Source organism: Rana temporaria, chromosome 13 (assembly GCF_905171775.1).
Source record: "Rana temporaria chromosome 13, aRanTem1.1, whole genome shotgun sequence".
NCBI lineage: Eukaryota > Metazoa > Chordata > Amphibia > Anura > Ranidae > Rana > Rana temporaria.
The window spans coordinates 107,558,623-107,580,251 of NC_053501.1; the positions used below are offsets into that span (position 1 = coordinate 107,558,623).

Consider the following 21,629-nt stretch of genomic DNA (forward strand, 5'->3'; position numbering starts at 1 on the left):
ATGTAACCTCCGCAGGGAGTGTCCATGATGATGAACCAAGGAGGGAGGGGGACCGCATTGGATCCCAAGGTGGCATTAGGATAGTGAAGCCTACCAGTGGCACTATGTGTTGGGTGAGGCTACAGGGATCCCAGGGTCCAGCATCCATTGTCATCCAGCATCCAACTATGTAACTAGTTTGTATAACCACGTGGGGATCATTGACCTAATATGACCATGTGGCCATAGTGATGTGGTTAGGAGATGCCTGTGACATTGTTGACCTAATATGACCATGTGGACATGGTCATGTGGAGAGGAGATGCTTGTGGCATCATTGACCAAATATGACCATGTGGCCATGGTCATGTGGTGAGGAGACGCTTGTGACATCATTGACCTAATATGACCACGTGGCCACGGTCATATTAATACGGGGATCATTGACCTAATATGATCATGTGGACATGGTCATGTTGTAAGGAGATGCTTGTGACATCACTGACCTAATATGGGCACATGGTCATATTAGGTCAATGATACTAACCAAATATGACCATGTAGCCATATCAGGTCAATGATGTCACTATAATTTTTGCCCATTTGTGTATGTGCAAATAGTGGACGAAGCACACCCTGGCTAACTATGCAGGCACCGACACCTTTCTTTTTTCAGGTTCAGGCCAAACCCAAGCTCATTCCTAGTTGTCACAAGAATGGGAATAGAGGTTAAGTTTGGTTCCAGTGACAACTGTCTTAGGCCTCGTACACACGACCAAGTTTCTCGGCAAAAACCAGCAGGAAACATGCTGGGAGATATTTTTTTGCAGAGGAAACCGGTCGTGTGTACATTTTCGTCGAGGAAACTGTCGACAAACTCAACGAGCCAAAAAGAGAGCATGTTCTCTATTTCCTTGACGGGAATGGAGAAAATTGGCTTGTCGAGTTCCTTGACAGCCTAACAAGGAACTCGACGAGCAAAACGATGTGTTTCGCCCGTTGAGTTCCTCGGCCGTGTGTACGAGGCTTAAGAGGGTATTTCCTTCACTTTGGAGGGATCTCCTCACATTTCCTGTTGTGTCTTGAAAGTGTGATAGTCTATGTTCAGCATTGTCATACCAATGTAATTTTAACTCATTCTTTCTCCTTTGCATTTCTAGGAGTCAATGTGATGCTCAGGAAGATCGCGGTAGCCGCCGCCTCGAAACCGGCAGTGGAGATAAAGCAGAAGGACGAGACGTTCTACATTAAGACATACACCACCGTCCGAACCACCGAAATTAACTTCACAATAGGGGAGGAGTTTGAAGAACAGACTGTAGATGGTCGTCCATGCAAGGTAAAGATCTACACTAGGACTATTGTTTCAACAGAAGAAAAAAGTACCTGGGTCACCATGGTAGTCAGTAGGTTTGTGCGTACAGAGTGGACCGTCCTTGTGCGTCTATGTCCAGCTCAAATTCATACCACACCAAAGGTTGCCCACATGGGCGTCCGCGGGTAGGGGGGGGGGCAAGTGCCCCCCCCCCGGACTCAGGGATCAGATCAGGGTTCCCCACTCGGTCCTTATCCTAGCACTGGCCCTGCTCGCACCTGTACACAGTTTAGCAGGGCCGTGACAGTTGGTGCGAGGAGTGGGACAGCGAAGGCCTCATGGGGGTGGATGACATCACCCGGTCTAAACAGTGTGAGCAGCTCAGGAGACGGAGGCTACGGGAAAGGAGAGCAGCAAGACGCCGGGAACAGCAGGTGCCTCCCAGAGCCTGGAACCCCATGACTCCTAAAACCTCCTCCCTGCTCCCAGGCCTGGAGGACAGACTAACCAGGGTTCACAGAACTAGGACGGGCAGGAAATGCAAGCAACCAGGGACCGCTCCATGTCACATCATAGATCCGATGGAAGAAACAGAGCTCCTCCTGTCCTCACCCAGAATGAAAATGGGTCTTGCCAGCTGCCTCTCTCTCTGGCCCCTTCTCTCACCTCCATCACCCCTCTCTGTCACCCCCTCGCTCTCTCTGTCACCCCTTGGTCTTTCTCACCCCCTTCTCTCTCTCTGTCACCCCCTCTCTGTTTCTCTCTGTCACCTTCCTCTATCACTCTCTGTCACCCCCACATGTATGCAGTCTCTGACTGTCTCCTGTACCATGTCCACAGTCTCTGACCATCTCCTGTACTACGTCTGCAGTCTCTGACCATGATAATGTGACAATGACATTGTTGAAAAGCGTCAGAGCATGGGTGACCTTAAAATTATGCCCCCCCCTGAAAAACGTTCTGCAGACGCCCACTCTGCTTCTTCTGAGAGACCCATTATTGGTCAATAAGACTGGGCAGAAGGGCGTTTGTACTTTGGTAGGACTATTCTCAAATCAGCTGGTCTGTATTAGACTCCATGCACACTGGGCATTTAGCATGAATCTCCGGTGTTTAGGTGCAGGCTGAGAGCACAGGGGCCCCCTACAGGCCAGTTGTCTCTTAGGCTAGTGACAGCACCGGAGACAAGCATTGGTTTTGAGTTTGACCGCCGTGTGCCAGGCACCTCCTAGCTTATATACTGGCTGGAAGAGTGGTCATTTGCAGGAAAATACAACAAATGGGTTAATGTTCAGTGGCTGACATATGTATAGTAAATGAATGACACCATAGTGTGATTATTCTACATAACATAGTATATAACACAAAGGCCCTAACTGGCTGTGTGAGAGGCCTTTCAAAGAACCATAGCCCAGAGAATTTAAAGAAGAGGTGCAGACTGATGTAAGAAGGTGTAGCATGTATGTAGGTCTCACATTCTGGCCTAAAAGAAAACAGATAATGATAAAGGCTTTTACAACCAACATGCCTACATGATTTGGTTTTTAGCCCTGATGAAGGGGAGTGCTATGCCGAAATGCGTTGGTTGTTACAAATTACTATTACGTAACATTTATATATATATATATATATATATATATATATATATATACAGTATATTTGTGTGTTTGAGCTTTGGGGTGCACGCACTAATGCAATAGGCTGCGCACACCTATGGACCCAGTCTTATTTTCGGGGGAAACACACCCATTGTCATTCATAAAAAAGTGCGTCTTGGGAAAATAAATCTGATCATCCGATTGGCTGATGTCCTTGCCTTTACTAGAAATTGTGCAATTTGGAAGAAATTGATATTTAATCCCAGGAAGCACCTTGATTCCCCATCATGCTTTGCACCATCCTAAATTTTCAAAAGTTGTTAAAATCCTTTTTTTTTTATATAGACATGTGAGATTTTTCCAAAAGACGAGTTGTTTTTATGACCGACCATATGCCATTTAATCCCAATGCTCATATTTGCCTGCGAGTGTCAGAAGCCTACCCATAAAATAACGACTCGGGACGCTCGAAAGGCAGGTGCTCGAAACACAGCGCTCATTGTTGTCAGCGAAAAAAAAAGGAGAAAGAAATAAAATAAAAAATAAAAAAAAAGATTTTCTGTTTTAGGAGCAAAAGTTTTCCCTGCCATCCCCAAACTGCTAATTCATCTACCAAATCCGATCGTGTTTTATGGCGTGCTGGAAGATCTCGCGACGTATTAAAAGACAAGTGACGAGCAAGAAAAAAAAAAAAAGCTCATTCGACTTCCCCGTCTAGGCTAATGACTCATAGCGCTATTTATTTAACACGTGTCGGTTTACACGGTTCACCTCCATCTCGGTTCCTTCGTTTGGGGCCTCTCCAGCGATCTGCTAGCCTTTGCGGTTTAGAAGCATTAAACGGTTTCCTTCTGCAAAGGTATGAGAAAGCGGAAATTTAAATCTTCACGCCTCTCGTGTCCCCTCGTCTACCGTGCATTTGGGGTTTTCCTCGGGACCTGATGGGATATTTATCAAACGCCAGCTTCAGCACTTGTACGGGAAGGTTCCGGATGAAGCAATTTGTGGTTGGGTAAAGTGAGGTTATGTTGAAACCTTGCCATGATGAAATTCGGCACCGGCTTGAGACTGTGCCCGACGAAATACATAAGCTCAGTGAGCGTACAAGTGATTTTTGGCTGCAAGGCTGTTCAAGGAAGCCATTCGGGGTCCTTTATTTTTTTGAAACTGGAGAAGGGCGATGGTGTCTCCTTTGGAAAAATTCAAGCTTCGTTTGGAATAATGGACTGTGTAGCGACTAATTACAGGGAACTCAAAAGCGTATCTACAGCCAATTTTTTTTTTTTTTTTTAGGTTTTGGATAGAGTGAGCAGTGGTTTATTCCCTATTAGTAGGTACATTTCTTTCACTTCCTGTTCTGGGGACAAACAGGAAGTGAGTATGAATTTCCCCACATTGAAAGAATATTCCGTCTTAGACAGTTATCACCAGAACAGGTGTACCCATTGGAAGGCTGAGTCTCCTGTTCGGGAGACAACAATAAGACTTTGGATTTTCCATTACTACCTTTTCCAAGATGTTTCTATCTACCTTTTTTTATTAACCCCTTCGTGCCAAGCGTATGCATATATGCGGCCTCGGCTTTAAGGGGTTATACCGAGATGATGCCCGCAGCTGTAGGCTATCGTTTTTTAGAGCGGTTGGCCTTCCAGGGATAACAACCGATGCGGCTAAAAACCACTTACCGTATATACTCGAGTATAAGCCGACCCGAATATAAGACGAGGCACCTAATTTTACCACAAAAAAATGGGAAAACGTATTGGGCCAGATTCACGTAGATGGGCGTATTTCAGGGCGGGCGTAACATATTTGATTTACGTTACACCGCCGCAAGTTTTTCAGGCAAGTGCTTTATTCACAAAGCACTTGCCTGTAAAGTTGCGGCGGCGTAGCGTAAATCACCCAGCGGAATTCAAATTCGGCGGTAGGGGGCGTGTTTCATTTAAATGAAGCGCATCCCCGCGCCGAACGAACTGCGCATGCGCCGTCCCTAAAAAGTATGGCCGTCGTTCCCGCGTCGAATTTTTAAAAGTTACGTCGTTTGCGTTAGTCGTCCGTGAATGGGGCTGGATGTCATTTACGTTTACGTCGAATCCAATGACGTCCTTGCGGAGCAATGCACACTGGGAAATTCCACGGACGGCGCATGCACCGTTCGGGAAAAACGTCAATCACGTCAGGTCAAGCCTGATTTTTTTTAAGAATACGGCACGTGCCTGTAAAAGTTGCAGGGACGTAGCGTAAATAGGATACGTTACGCCCGCACTAAGAAGCGCCATTCTACCTGAATCTACCCCACAGTATTCACAATTGCCGTTTTCGGCGATCTGAATACTTTAAAGTGCAAAGGAGGGATTTGGGGTCTTTTAGACCCCCGATCCCTCCATAAAGAGTACCTGTCACCACCTATTACTGTCACCAGGGGTGTTTACGTTATATATTCCTTGTGACATCAATAAAAGTGATAAATTTTTGATGTAAAATTATAAAAATAAATGAAATAAATAAGAATTTTTTTTTTAAAGTGCCCCCGTCCCCGCAACCTCGTGCAGCAAAGAAAACGCATACGGAAGTCGTACAGGGAGTGCGAGGAAATATCTATAAAGATATGAGGATTATTTGGCAACCGCACACTATTCCAAGGCAAAAGATCACCAAATGAAAGCAGCCTCCATTCAAACCATGCACCCAACCTGTTTCGTCCCACCCTTGGAACCTAATCGTGGAGTTGGGGGTGTCCTGGTGGTCAAAAAGCGCTCTGTGTAGTCAATGACAAGGCCTCCAAACCTGCAACCACTTTCAGGGTCTTCATAAGTGGTAGGATAGCAACGGACAAACTATGAAGACCCTAAAGGTTGTTGGAGGTTTGGAGGTCTTGCCATTTACTACACAGAGTGCTTTTCGAACAACCTTCAGGGTCTTCAAAGTTGATACCTTGTAAAAAAGGCATCTCCCTGTTCTGCCTAGTGACAGGACAGTGATCGTCTGCCCCCTTAATCGGAAGCAGTGATCTCTGTTGTGTCAAAGTAAGCCACGCCCCCACACACTTAGAATCACTCCCTAGGACACACTTAACCCCTTCTTCACCCCCTAGTGTTGCTATGATACAACTTATGAAGACTCTGAAAGTGGTTGCAGGTTTGGAGGCCTTGTCATTGACTACACAGAGCGGTTTTTGGCCACCAGGACACCCCCAACTCCATTATTAAGCCCCAGGGGCGGGACGAAACAGGTTGGGTGCATTGTTTGAATGGAGCGAGCTGAGGCTGCTGTTATTTGGTGATCTTTTACCTCGGAATGGTGTGCGGTTGCCAGAATATCCTCAGATCTTTGTAGAGAATTCCTTGCACTCCCTGTTAAAATTAGGTTTTAACCCTTCCCCACTCCCCCAACAAAGAAACGTTTTGGCAACACATATACTAAAAGTTTGACACCCAAACCACTATATTCAACGTTTGCCTACGTCTTCCTTCAATCCACTGCGGACAAAATGGAAGAATAAAGTCCGGCCTAGAATACTGTTGGGAATTAGTGCACTCCGAAGAATCTCATCTCACTGAGGTCACTGATTATGTGTTAGGGACGAATATGAGACCCAGAAAACATCAGACAAAATATGATTCATCGCGTTTTAATAAAGGGCCCAGGCAGCATGTGGCACGGTGCCATCCTTCACAAAAGGCGGCGGAGAGCTCCCTGAAGCATGACAAGTCTGGAACGGGTCACACGCTCTGCTTTCTCAACTCAACCATGATTGCGATCTCATTACCCGATATCTGACTCTTTGGCCTCATCAGACGGGGCCCGGCAAGGCTTGCTTCACTGCCTCTTCTTTCGTGCGCTCCTTCTGTGCCAAATAATCTGCCCAAATCGTGTTTTTTTTTTTTTTGTGCTGGAGATTTTTTCATCTGATTACAAAGACGGCAGAGATACTGTACAAAAAATCATTGGGGTGAATTCCAAAACATCTAAAGCTTAAAGGCCCAGATTCTCAAAGAGCTTACGACGGCGCAACGCCATGTACGCCGTCGTAAGTCCTAATCTGGGCCGTCGTATCTATGCGACTGATTCTTAGAATCAGTTACACATAGATATCCATTAGATCCGACAGGCGTAAGGCTCTTACGCCGTCGGATCTTACAGTTTTTCTCTATTGGTTTGGCTCATTTCTTGAAACAGAAATGACATTCTCAAAACTCTAAGATCATTTGGCAAAACAGTCTTACAGTTCAGCACAACACTATAACTCACGTGCAAAAGCTCATATCTCTCCCAAAACTGTTCACTCTTGCTTCAAAACCGTATTCATTTCCCATATAAAGAGTCAGTGCCCTCAAAATGGCAAATATTCTTCTCAATTGCTTTGGCTCATTTCTTGATACAGACCGGACGTTCTCAGCTCTCTTGGTACTTTTGCCAAAATAACCTGGATGGTTCGGCACAACACCATGGTTCACCTTCAAAAATTCATATCTTTCCCAAAACAGTTCACTCATGTGTCAAAACTAAATTTCTTTCTCATTCAAATAGTCAGTGCCCCCAAAATGCTTCATCCCTTTGGCATTGTGTAAGCACTGCAAGTCAAAATGTTTCGATGTTTTCTCTCTATGGCAGAGGACCATTGAAATATCCCTCATGTCCACCTTTCAGTCTTAGCCCAGTCCTTCATTGACAATGGTTACTGTACAGTTTTTGTCTAGCTAACTGAATACAATTGTGTATAAAACTGAAAAAAAATAAAAAAAATTGGGGGAAGGGTCGCCTCCAAGGTTTGACATCACACATTGCACTCATACTGCCAAGGAAAAATTACTTTACAGTATTGTAACCATTATCATTCACACACAAAGTACCCTATTTATCGGCGTATAACGCGCACTATTTTGCCCTAAAAATCAGTGCAAAATCGTGGGTGCGCGGTATACGCCGATACCCGCTTTCCCGCCACAAGTTTGCATACTGCGCCGGCATATACCGAGCGCAGTACACTCGTGTATCTTTGGGTAGTCTCGGCGCCTCTCGCGCTGACGTTCTGAGCGTACAGGACGTCAGCGCGAGAGTTGCCGAGCCTGCCCGACGATACACGAGTGTACTGCGCTCGGTATATGTCGGCGCAGTATTCAAACTCGGCGCGGGAAACGAGCGGGGAGGACGCGAGGACGCCGCAGAAGGACGCCGGACCCGACGAAGAGGACACCCGAAGCCGCAGAAGGACACCGGACCTGACGAAGAGGACACCCGAAGCCGCAGACGGACGCCGGACCCGACGAGGCCGCCGATGGACACCGCGCAAGACACCAAAAATGTAAGTAAAAAAAAAAGATTCGGGGCAACTTTAGGGGTGCGCGGTATACGCGGGAGCGCGTTATACCGCGATAAATACGGTAACTTCCATACTTCAGAGTAAAAAGAAAATGTATACAGCATAATATATACGGAAATATAAATGCACAAACATGAAACAAGGAAAATTACATGTAGCCTACAATGCTGTAAATAAAGCTGGAGTTTTACAACTACTGTAACATCTCTTCACTGGTCGCTGTCCTCACCCTCCCTCTCCTGTCCACCGTCCTCACCCTCCCTCTCCTGGGCACCGTCCTCACCCTCCCTCTCCTGGGCACCGTCCTCACCCTCCCTCTCCTGTCCACCGTCCTCACCCTCCTGCCCATCCACACGCTACTGTCTGTCTGGCCACAGATTTTCGTCAACATCACAGCGTATATTCTCCCTTGCGATGCAACGAGGGAAGAAACAGCGTGCATGTTGCAACCATCCCCTACACTGATCTCCTGTAATATCCTCACAGGCAGCGTCCATTGCATGGAGCAGGGACCTCTGATCTTGAGCCCGATGCTCATACACTCTCCACCTCCAAGTGGAGAAAAACTCCTCAATAGTATTGAGGAAAGGAGAGTAAGGTGGTAGGAACACCATATCCATCCTTGGATGAGCAGTGAACCAGGCCCTGATAAGCGGGCCATGGTGAAAATTCACATTGCCCCATACAATTATATTTTGTGGTAGGTGAGGCCCTATGAGACCTCTCTCATTTTCAGGGATCAAATCCAAATGAAGGCGGTCCAAGAAGATGAGGAGCTTCTGTGTATTGTATGGGCCAATACTGGGGATGTGAGTGGCCACACCATTCTCAGAAATGGCAGCACACATAGTTATATTGCCCCCTCGCTGTCCTGGGACATCCACCGTGTCCCGGTGGCCAATAAAATTACAGCCACGTCTTTGGCCCTTGGCCAGGTTGAAGCCAGCCTCATCCACATACACGGGTATGTGAGAGGTCTCGTTTCCTTCCAGTGCCATTATTCTCTACAATAGAGTAAAAAAATAAAACATCAAATCAGTCATACAGAAGAGTCATACACTAGAGTTACAGACAGCTACATAGGAATGTTCTATGTTCCACAAGTTCAATATACTACTGGCCAGTATTCCAGTGGTTCCAAACCTGGGGTACATGTTCTTCTCAGAATTGGGGACCCAGTCGAATACTGGGGCCCCCGCCACAGCTTTAAATTTTCAGGGCCAACATGGTCCCGGAACCAGGAACACCGCGTGGCACGCGCACCCCTGTCTGGTAGGCCATCTCGCCCTGGGGGCCGTGATGTGTGGTCACCCTAAAGGTGGGTGCCACCTCAGGAAAAGAACCCTGCCTCAATGGCGTCTGCTCCAGAAGTATCCCCCAGCATGCCCAGCGAGAGAAACTCCCTCCCGATTGGCTGCTGGCAAGAGGCACCCCAGCCTGGACTCCACTGTCGCCCCGGGGTGGTATGACACCCCAGCAACCACAGAATGGACCCGCAGCACAGCCCAGCTGAAACAGAGACCCTTTGTAAAATTGCAATCAGAATCAGAGTCAACTACACTCTGATTATCCCTTAACTTTTACAGTAATAGCACCGGTACTTGGAAGTACACAGGCGCTACATCTACAATATTTTTCTAGTCATTGTTAGTATCATACGTAACATCCCACTGAGGTAAGATACTGTTATACTGTAGGCCTATCACACACACTAAATGAATATGTAAATGAATAAACATATTTGTTGCTCTATGCACAGTGTCCTGTCCTATACATTATATAATTCCATCATTGATTGTGAGGCCATGGTTGATGACATGGTCTATAATTGTGGCCCGAATTTCATCAGGGACAGCATGGTGTCTTCGTGCTCCTCGGCCTCCTCCCCCTATTCCACCACCACGTACCCTTACTCCTCCTCCTCTTCTTCTTCCTCGAGCAGACAGTTGCCATTGTTCATTTACTTGGCCAGGTGACTCCATGTTCAGAAAGTGTACTGGTCCTGCATGGTCAAGCTCTATATATACATGTTTGGCAGCATTCACAGTTATGGACAGCACCTGTCAGGTACAGTAACTAAACATACTGTTTGATTGGTCATCTGAGACCAACTCCAACTCCTCCTTCGTAAGTTCTAGTTGCACCTGACTGTCAATTGCTGTAATCATTTTATCAAATGTTCCAAGAGATTCATATATGGTATTCATGGTATTATGTTCCTGAATCATTTTGACAATTGAACAGACTATTGTGCATGTGATGACTTAAACAATGAAATGACGCTGACACGTTTTGGAGAGAACGACCATAAGGCTGAAGAAATGACAATCAGTTTAGATCAACAAGATTTATTTAATTGGAAATTGTGCTAAATGTAGGCTACTTGTACTAAATCATTTGAAAAATGTACTGAGACAGTGAGACATGTACTGAGACATTTGCAATTTGATGAAATGAATGAGAAATGCCATTCAGTTGTGAACAATTGCGAAGTGGTTTGGAGATTTGTCCATGTTGTTTTGAGAATGTCATTTCTGTTTCAAGAAATGAGCCAAAACAATGGAGAAAAACTGTAACTGCAATTTTTTTTTTGCCCGCTAGTTGGCGCTTCCGTCGTTTTCCCCGTCGAGTATGCAAATTAGCTAGATACGCGAATTCCCGAACGTACGTGCGGCCAACGCAGTAAAGTTACGATGTTTACGTTAGGCTTGTCCCGGCGTAAAGTTGCCCCTGCTATATGAGGGGCAACCAATGTTAAGTATGGCCGTCGTTCCCGCGTCGAAATTTATAAATTTACGTTGTTTGCGTAAGTCGTCCGTGAATGGGGCTGGACGCCATTTACGTTCACGTCGAAACCAATGACGTCCTTGCGACGTCATTTGGAGCAATGCACCCTGGGATATTTTACAGACAGCGCATGCCGTAACGTGCTTAATTTAAATGCTACACGCCCCCTACCCGCCTATTTTGAATTGGGCGGGCTTGCGCCGGGTGATTTACGCTACGCCGCCGCAACTTTACAGGCAAGGTCTTTGTGAATAAAGCACTTGCCTGAAAAACTTGCGGCGGCGTAACGTAAATGAGATACGTTACGCCCGCGCTAAGTTACGCCATTATACGATAATCTGGGCCAAACTTTTTATCATTTTGGATAGAGTAGGGCAGTGTTTTGCCTCGTTCACACGGCCGGTTTTCCCGACAGGAAAACTGCGAGGAGAGCTTTTGGCCTGGAATCCCGGGCGTGTGTATGCTCCTCACAGTTTTTCCAATGGGAAAACCGCCCAAAAAACGCTGGACAAAAAAAGAGAACCAGCTCTCCTTTTTCCCCTCGGGAAAACCGGCGGACTTTTGCCTGGCGTTTTTTGGCAGTTTTCCTATGGGAAAAACTGTGATGAAGCATACACATGTCCGGGATTCCCGACCAAAGCTCCATCGCAGTTTTCCTGTCGGGAAAACCGGCCGTGTGTAGGGGGAAAGACTGACCGAGCGAGTTATCGGCTTTCCCCTCTGGATTTCCGATGGGAACTTTTCCCGTCGGAAATCCCGCACGTGTGTACGGGGCATTTCTCAACTCCAGCCCTCAAGGCGCCCCAACAGGTCATGTTTTCAGGGTTTCCATTATTTTGCACAGGTGATTTGATCAGTTTCACTGCCTTAGTAAATTCCACAGCTGTTTCCTCTGCGGGAAATCATGAAAACATGACCTGTTGGGGCGCCTTGAGGACTGGAGTTGAGTAACATTAGAGTAGGGAATAGATAAAACCCCCTGTTTTTGCTGAATGTGTCCCATTGGGGAGATTTGCCTTAATTTCCTGTCCTGTAAACACAACAGGAACTAAGAAAGTGAGGAAGTTTTCTCTTTTGCCAGCCATAGATGGTTCGTTTTTTGTTCATTGGCTGCAGCCAAGATACAATTTCCAACATGTCCCATTGACAGAAGTTGATTAAATTATCAAATTCTGAGGAGCAGGGACAGCCACACACTGATCGAAATTCGGCCAGTCAAGCGGGGACCGGGTGAATATCAAACAGTGTATGGCCTGCTTTAACCACTTCAGCCCCGGACCATTTGGCTGCCCAAAGACCAGAGCACTGCGTCGCTTAAACAGACAATTGCGCGGTCGTGCGACGTGGCTCCCAAACAAATTGGCGTCCTTTTTTACCCACAAATAGAGCTTTCTTTTGGTGGTATTTGATCACCTCTGCGGTTTTTATTTTTTGCGCTAAACAAAAATAGAGCGACAATTTAAAAAAAATGAATATTTTTAACTTTTTGCTTTAATAAATATCCCCAAAAAATATATAAAAAATCGAATTTATTCCTCAGTTTAGGCCGATACGTATTCTTCTACATATTTTTGTAAAAAAAAAGTTATAGCCTCTACAAAATAGGGGATAGTTTTATGGCATTTTTATTAATATTGTTTTTTTACTAGTAATGGCAGCAATCAGTGATTTTTATCGTGACTGCGACATTATGGCGGACACTTTTGGTGCTATTTTGGGACCATTCACATTCATACAGCGATCAGTGCTATAAAAATACACTGATTACTGTGTAAATGTGACTGGCAGTGAAGGTGTTAACCACTAGGGGCTAGGAAGGGGTTAAGTGTGTCCTAGGGATGAGTTCTAACTGTGTGGGGGCGGGGCTTACTGTGACACGACACTGATCACTGCTCCCGATGAGAGGGAGCAGTAGATCAGTGTCCTTTCACAAGGCAGGACAGAGAGATGCTTGTTTGCACAGGTATCCCCCATTCTGAAGCTCCGCGACACACGATCGCGGGGCACCGGCAGACATCGAGTGGGTCCCGCGGGCACGATCACGTAGCTCGCGGCAAGTTTAAAGGGACGTATATAAATGTTCATTTGCCTGTTCATGCGCAGAACAAATCGATGTACATCGATTTGCAAATATCTCCTAGACCGGGCAGGTCTGGGAGATATTTCAAGCACCTACAGGTAAGCCTTAATCTAGGCTTACCTGTAGGTTAAAGTGGTTGTAAAGTGTTTACAACCACTTTAACTTCTTAGCTTGCCCACTGGAGCAATGTGAAATTCCCAAGTACAGGGAAACATGTGTCTCTTTCCTGCCTTCCTCCTATGATGAAGTACTGGGTGCCTCAGTGGCTAATCCCAATGCCAAAGCGTTGGAAGAACAAATGCCAACTGGGCATAAGCAGCAAAGTAACAGGTACACTTTAATCTTCATATCCAAGCTAAGGACTTTTTTTGAAGCTGGTGTACTGTGGTTATAATCAGGGCCGATCCTAGGCAGGGTGCACAGGGTGCATTGCACCCAGGCGCCTGTAGAGTTGGGGGCGCCGAACATCTAACAGACTCTCTAACAGAAGCCCTCTCTGTGTCCATCACAGAGGCCCTTCTCCAGGTCCCAATAAAGTACTTTGCTTCTCTTCCTGTATTTTGTTTATTGTTAAGAGATCATGTAAGGATCCCAGGGTAATGAAGACTTTGTGGGGGAGCATCTCTATGGTTGATTCATTGCCATAGAAACATTTGTAAAGAGGAGGAGTTAGTAAAATGACGACACATATGTGGGGGCGCCAGAAATATTTCTGCACCAAGGCGCCTGTGACCCTAGGATCGGCCCTGGTTATAATATGCATTCGGGTGATCCACTTCTCCATCATGGCTGTAGGATCTGCCATAGATTTGACCATCCACCATGATCCCAGGCAAATGCTGGACACTTAGGCCTCGTACACACGTCCGAGGAACTCGACGGGCAAAACTCATCGTTTTGCTCGTCGAGTTCTGTGTGAAGCCGCCGAGGATCTTGGCGAGCCAACTTGCCTCATAGAACAACGAGGAAACAGAGAACATGTTCTCTATTTGGCTCGACGAGGAACTCGTTGGCTTCCTCGGTCGAAAGTGTACACACGCCGGGTTTCTCGGCAGAATTCAGCTCCGACCGAGTTTCTGGCTGAATTCTGCCGAGAAACTCGGTCGTGTGTACGAGGCTTTAGGCCTCGTACACACGACCGAGTTTCTCGGCAAAAACCAGCAAGAAACTTGCTGGGAGATATTTTTTTGCCGAGGAAACGGGTCGTGTGTACATTTTCGTTGAGGAAACTGTCGAGAAACTCGACGAGCCAAAAAGAAAGCACGTTCTCTATTTCCTTGACTGGAATGGAGAAAATTGGCTTGTCGAGTTTCTCGACGGCTTCACAAGGAACTCGACGAGCAAAACGGTGTGTTTCGCCCATCGAGTTTCTCGGTCGTGTGTACGAGGCCGTAGATGTTGGAGAACTTAATAGTAGTGTTCATATAAAGGTGATGTCCATGTCATTGTGGCCCTTATTGATCTCAGCTTCCATTCTGGCTAGTCGGCATCTGAATGGTTGTTTGTTGACCTATAAAAGAAAAAAAGACAAAGGCCGATCAGCGGAGGAGAAAGTCTACAGCCATTCTATCCTAAATGGTCAACCATTCTTAAATTTCAGTTGTCCATAGGTGATCCATCCTCCGTCAATCCCTGTCACTTTCTTCCAGTCTGCTAACTCGGGGAAATCTAAAAGAAAGGATTGAATGGAGGGTGTTAGATTCCTCAAAGATATGTTTCCAGGAGGAGGCTGCTGTCTCCTCTACGTGATGGACGGCTCTTTTTGGTTTGAAGTGTCCTTGTCTGGAGAGCCTGTTTGTTATTTAATGAAGTGCCTCATTTTTTTTTGTTTTCTCTTTGTGTCTATTCAGAGCCTGGCCAAATGGGAGAGCGAGAACAAAATGGTATGTGAGCAGCGACTTCTGAAAGGCGACGGACCCAAGACCTCCTGGTCCAGAGAGCTGACCAACGATGGGGAACTCATCCTGGTAAGAGAACCTGTCTATGGATCTTAGCACTTTCCCAAAAAAATATGCATTTCCCAATACAACTTCAGAACTTATAGGTACCTTCAGGTACATTTGCCTAAACTTGCGGCGGCGTAGCTTAGCGTGTTTAGGCTATGCCGCCGTAAGTTAGCTAGGCAAGTACATGATTCACAATGTACTTGCCTGCTAAGTTACGGCGGCGTAGCCTGAAGAGGGCGGGTGTAAGGGTGCCTAATTCAAATGTGTGTAAGGGGGCATGTTTTATGCCAATGGGGCTTGACCTTACGTTTTTGACGTTTTTTTTCAACTGCGCATGTGCCGGGCGCCTACATTTCCCAGTGTGCATTGCGGCTAAGTACGCCGCACGGGCCTATTGATTTCGATGTGGACGTAAACGACGTAAATCGCTATTCGCGGACGACTTACGCAAACGACGTAAACATTTCGAATCTCGAAGCGGGAACGGCGGCCATGCTTTAACATTACTATTCCATCTAATAGATGGAATAACTTTAGGCCTGATAGGCCTTACGGAAACTGCGTAAATGTACTGCGGCGGCCGGGCGTACGTTCGTGAATCGGCGTATCTACTAATTTACATATTCTACGCCGACCGCAATGGAAGCGCCACCTAGCGGCCAGCCTCAATATTGCAACCTAAGATAGGACGGCGCAAGCCGTCCTATCTTAGATATGTTTAAGCGTATCTCTGTTTGAGAATACACTTAAACATAAGTCGGCGTAGATTCTAAGTTAGGTCGGCTTATCTACTGATAAGCCAGCCTAACTCTTACTGAATCTACCTAAATGTTTATATACTTAAAAGGCAATTACATTTAAATTAAAGTGGAGGTTCACCCAAAAAAATAATTTTTAACAGTAGATTGGGCCTAATTACGTGAAGTAGAATTGGGTGTTTTGATTAAAATCAATGCAGTACTTACCTGTTTTGTAAGGTAAGTACTACATTGATTTTAATCAAAACACCCGATTCTGCTTCACGTAATTAAGCCCAATCTACTGTTATAAAAAAAATTTCGGGGTGAACTCCCGCTTTAAATATGTGCTGACCAATAGAATTGCAAGTCAAACAGAGTTCTTCTCCAAAGGAAGGAAGGGGAAAATTGTAAAAATCGGTCACATAAAAAACTGTACAATATTTCATACCAATTTATTTTTCTCTAATTTTGGATGGTTGAGAAGGATGAGAACTCTTGCCAGTTTTATATTCTGTCCAAATTATGTAAATTTTACTCTTTGTTTGTCCTGGTTACCAGGACAGAAAATTGACAGAAAATCCCTAAATTTTAAATTTTTTACTTAAAGCGGATGTGCCACTAAAAAAATATATTAAAAGCCAGCAGCTACAAATACTGCAGCTGCTGACTTTTAATATAAGGACACTTACCTGTCCTGGAGTCCAGCGCCGATCGCAGCAGAGGATGAGCGATCGCTCGTCACCCTGCTGCTCCCCCCGCCATCCACGGTGAGGGAACCAGGAAGTGAAGCGCTCCGGCTTCACTGCCCGGTTCCCTACGGCGCATGCGCGAGTCGCGCTGCGCCCGCCGATTGGCTCCCGCTGTGTGCTGGGAGCCGAGTGTTCCCAGCATACAACGGGGGACGGACGGGAAGCGGAGGAAAAACCCGTCCTTTGCCCGTATCGTAGGGCCGGAAGTGGGTGCAGATACCTGTCTGTAGACAGGTATCTGCACCCCCCTCCCCCCTGAAAGGTGTCAAATGTGACACCGGAGGGGGGGAGGGTGCCGATCAGCGGGACTCCACTTTAGAGTGGAGATCCGCTTTAAGCACTTCGATACTGGGCACTTTCACCACCCTTCTTGCCCAAGCAATTTTAAGCTTTCAGCGCTGTCACACTTTGAATGACAATTGCGCGGTCATGCAACACTGTACCCAAATTCAATTTTTAGTATTTTTTAAATAGAGCTTTCTTTTGGTGGTATTTGATCATCTCTGCGGTTTTTAAACCTTGAGCTATAAACAAAAGAAGAGTGAAAAGTTTGAAAAAAAACCCACAAAGGGCCAGAATCACAAAGAATTGCCCTGGCGCAGCGTATCAGAGATACGCTACGCCGCCGTATCTTACCTGGCGGAATTTCGAATCCAGGAAGATTTTGCGCCGTAAGTTACGGCGGCGTAGTGTATTTCTCGGCGCGTATTTCAAATTGGGCGGGTAGGGGGCGTGATTCATTTAAATGAAGCGCGTCCCCGCGCTGATTGAAATGCGCATGCTCTCTTTTCGAAATTTCCCGCCGTGCTTTGCGCGAAATGACGTCGCACCGACGTCATTTTTTGAACGTAGACGTGAGTTATGTCCTTTCCTATTCACGGACGACTTACGCAAAAAAAAAAATTCAAAATTTGACGCGGGAACGACGGCCATACTTTAACATGGCAAGTCTATCTATACGCCACGAAATAGCAGCTTTAACTATACGCCGGGAAAAGCCGACTAGAGACGACGTAAGAGAATGCGACGGCCGTGCGTACCTTCGTGGATCGACGGAAAAAGCTAATTAGCATACCCGACGCGGAAAACGACGCAAACTCCACCCAGCGGGCGCCGAAGTATTGCACCTACGATCCGAAGGCGTACGAAGCCATACGCCTGTCGGATCGAAGCCAGAAGCCGTCATATCTTGGTTTGAGGATTCAAACTAAAGATACGACGCAGCAAATTTGAAAGTACGCCGGTGTATCAGTAGATACGCCGGCGTACTCTCACTGTGAATCTGGCCCAAAATGTTTAACTTTTTGCTATAATAAATATCCCCAATTTTTTTTTAACAAATTTTTTCCTCACTTTTGGCCGTATTCTTCTACATGTCAGAAATAGGCTTAGACATGGAAGGATTAAAAAACAATTTCACTTTAGTAGACACCACAATAACCCAAAATGTGCACTCAGTGGCCCAGATTCAAGAAACCATAGGTTGCGCGGCGCAAGTGCTTACTTGCTCCGGTGTAACGAGTGCTCCTGATTCAGGAACCTCGTTACACCGACTGCAGCCTAGGATATGACAGACATAAGCCTCCTTATGCCTTCACATCCCAGGCTGCATTCTTGCGTTGGCCGCTAGGGGGCGCGGCCTTTGTGATCGGCGTGTAGTATGCAAATTGCATACTACCACCGATTCACAAAAGTTGCGCGGGCCCTTCTCACGCAAGGTACGGAGTTTCCGTACGGCGCCTTTAGCATAAGGTTGCTCCTGCTATAGCAGGAGCAGCCAATGCTAAAGTATAGCTGCGCCTCCCGCTCGCGACGTTCAAATTTAACGTCGTTTACGTAAGTGAACCGTGAATGGCGCTGGACGCCATTCACGTTCACTTACAAGCAAATGACGTCCTTGCGACGTCATTTGCCGCAATGCACGTCGGGAAAGTTTCCCGACGGAACATGCGCTCTTCGCTCGGCGCGGGAGCGCGCCTAATTTAAATGATTCCCGCCCCCGGCGGGATCATTTACATTAGGCAGCCTTGCGCCCAGCTGCTTAGCATATTGCCCGCGCAATTTACGGAGCAACTGCTCCGTGAATCGCGGGCAAAGCGCAATATTTGCGTGGGCGCAGAGAAAAAAATTTGCTCTTTGCCCACGCAAATATTGCGCGATTCTACTTGAATCTGGGCCAATGACAATACTCTTTGCTTTGCCTTGGCGTAAAATGAAGGATGGATGGCCGCACTCCAAACCAAACAGGTTGTCTTTATTTAAACGAACAGCAAAAACATACCAGATCACAGCAACAGAAACAGGAGGATAACCGACGTTTCGTTTAAATAAAGACAACCTGTTTGGTTTGGAGTGCGGCCATCCATCCTTCATTTTACGCCAATGCTTGCCTAGTGCACTGCCAGCACCCTTGGAATCCTACACCTGTGTATGACCCTATAGCAGACCCACCTTGAGCGGTGATTTTCCTTACTCTTTGCTTTGCCTTTAAAGTAAAAAAAGAACTGATGGTATGCACAATAATTTTGGTGGTCATAGTATGGAAGTTTAATGTTTTCACTTATTGTATTCTTTCAGTTCATGATAGCTGACGACGTGGTCTGCAAACGGATCTACATCAGAGAATAAACCCCTGAATCCTCAGAATGAAAGAAACTTTGGCCTTGTACAGCCCATCTTCTGAATTTAAGAAAAAAAAATAAACATTTCTTCTAAAGCAGAGATTACAGCAAGCCCATGCTCATCCTAAAATGGCCAAATCCCTTGGGTGGTTCTTTTGGAAGACGTCGGAGATGACCACTTTCTTATCTAGACTTTGTTTATTTGACACTGATGCCCAAACCAGGCAATCTTGTAATGACTGTGAATGGAGGAGGGGGTGGGGAGAGGGCAATATCTGAAGTAATAAGATGAAGCCGAGAATTTCTTTTTTTTTAGAATGTGTTACGTGTAATTCACTAGCCTTGTTCACAAACCCAACCGTCCCTATTTTGATAAGACTGATTTTTGGGCCCCTGATGGACTCTGGGCCAGATTCTCGTAGATCGGCGTAAACATGGGCGGGCGTAACGTATCTGATTTACGTTACGCCGCCGCAAGTTGTTCAGGCAAGTGCTTTTTTCACAAAGCACTTGTCTGTAAAGTTGCGGCGGCGTAGCGTAAATCACCCGGCGGAATTCAAATTCGGCGGGTAGGGGGCGTGTTTCATTTAAATGAAGCGTGTCCCCGCGCCGAACGAACTGTGCATGTGCCGTCCCTAAAATTTCCCAGCGTGCATTGCTCTAAATGACGTCGCAAGGACGTCATTGGTTTTGACGTGGACGTAAATTACGTCCAGCAGCATTCACGGACGACTTACGCAAACAACGTAATTTTATAAATGTTCGACGCAGGAACGACGGCCATACTTCACATTGGCTGCGCCTCATATAGCAGGGGCAACTTTACGTCGGGAAAAGCCTAACGTAAACGTTGTAACTTTACTGCGTCGGCCGCGCGTATGTTCGGGAATTCGCGTATCTAGCTAATTTGCATACTCAACGCGTTAATCGACGGGAGCGCCACCTAGCGGGGAAAAAAAATTGCAGTTACGATCCGACGGTGTAAGAGCCCTACGCCTGTCGGATCGAATGGATATCTATGCGTAACTGATTCTAAGAATCAGTCGCATAGATACGACGGCCCAGATTAGGACTTACGACGGCGTACATGGCGCTGCGCCGTCGTAAGCCCTTTGAGAATCTGGGCCTAAGTGTTTCTTTGCCCAACTATGGACATGTTTGGTCCGGGCTTAACTTAGTCGAGGGTGGGATTAATTTATGGCTAGATGTTGAATTATTGGTTTTTGGGAAGGTGAGTTGTCAAGATTTACTAATTTCTGAATATTTATAGGCAGTTGATGACTGCATTTCATTTTTCCAAAATTATAGGCAATTTTATGTATAGAATTACACAAAAACCAAAGCACTCGCCGCGTAGGAAGCACTCGGATGGTTCCATGAACCTATTTTTAAATGTGAAGCGCCAGAAAGCGGTTTCATTCGGCCATTTTTGAATGTACGGCCATCTCGTTCTATGAACCATTTTAAGATGAGCAGTCAAACTAGAATGCGTCAGGCCTCGTACACCACGACCGAGTTTCTCGGCAAAAACCAGCGAGAAACTTGCTGGGAGATATTTTTTTGCCGAGGAAACCGGTCGTGTGTACATTTTCGTCGAGGAAACTGTTGAGAAACTCGACGAGCCAAAAAGAGAGCGTGTTCTCTATTTCCTTGACGGGAATGGAGAAAGTTGGCTTGTCGAATTCCTCGACAGCCTGACAAGAAACTCGACGAGGAAAACGTTGTGTTTCGCCCGTCGAGTTCCTCGGTCGTGTGTACGAGGCCTCACACTCACAACAAAAGCAGTACATTGATAGGAGGTTGGCGTGCTGACGTCACCGCGTACCGAGGACGTGCCTCGTTTGTCTGTTTGCCAGTACATTGATAGTTGACTAGAAAGATGACGAAGGCAGGTTAGTAGGTATACAAAAATAAAACGCGGTTAAGACTTGATTTATTAGCGTTTATACTAATATATAGCTGAAAAAGGAATTTGTTTGAAAAAAAAAAAATACGACTTCAAAGTAGACTGCCTTTGGCCTTGTGTTGTGTTTTTCAGATTTTTTTTTTACTTTTGTCTTGAGAATTTTCTAGAAGACCCACGGGCACATAATTAAGATTGTATCTCTAGAGAATTTTCCACAAGTATGTTTTAGGCAAACGTTGCGACAAAGCTTCATAGTGCTACAGAATGGTATGAAGCCTCGTACACACGACCGAGGAACTCGCCGGGCGAAACACATCGTTTTCCTCGTCGAGTTCCTTGTTAGGCTGACGAGGAACTCGACAAGGCAAGTTTCTCCATTCCCGTCGAGGAAAAAGAAGACATGCTCTCTTTTTGCCTCGACGGGATCCTCGACAGTTTCCTCGTCGAAAAATGTACACACGACCGGTTTCCTCGGCAAAAAAAAAACCCCCAGCAAGTTTCTTGCTGGTTTTTGCAGAGAAACTTGGTCGTGTGTACGAGGCCTGAGTTGCATTTCCCTTTTTAGGCATATTTTCCAAATCA

The 21,629-nt window shown here is 46.1% G+C and overlaps 1 protein-coding gene across 1 annotated transcript in view; it reads left to right on the forward strand.

Moving 5' to 3' along the window:
• Positions 1-19,536, forward strand: part of CRABP2 (cellular retinoic acid binding protein 2) — a 55,110-nt gene extending 35,574 nt beyond the window's left edge. Inside the window, exons 2-4 of the mRNA XM_040332172.1 lie at positions 1,140-1,318; positions 14,936-15,052; positions 19,098-19,536. Coding sequence (XP_040188106.1) covers positions 1,140-1,318; positions 14,936-15,052; positions 19,098-19,148 — 347 coding nt within the window. The 3' untranslated portion in view covers positions 19,149-19,536. The remainder of the gene's footprint in view (positions 1-1,139; positions 1,319-14,935; positions 15,053-19,097) is intronic.
• Positions 19,537-21,629: the final 2,093 nt, after the last annotated feature.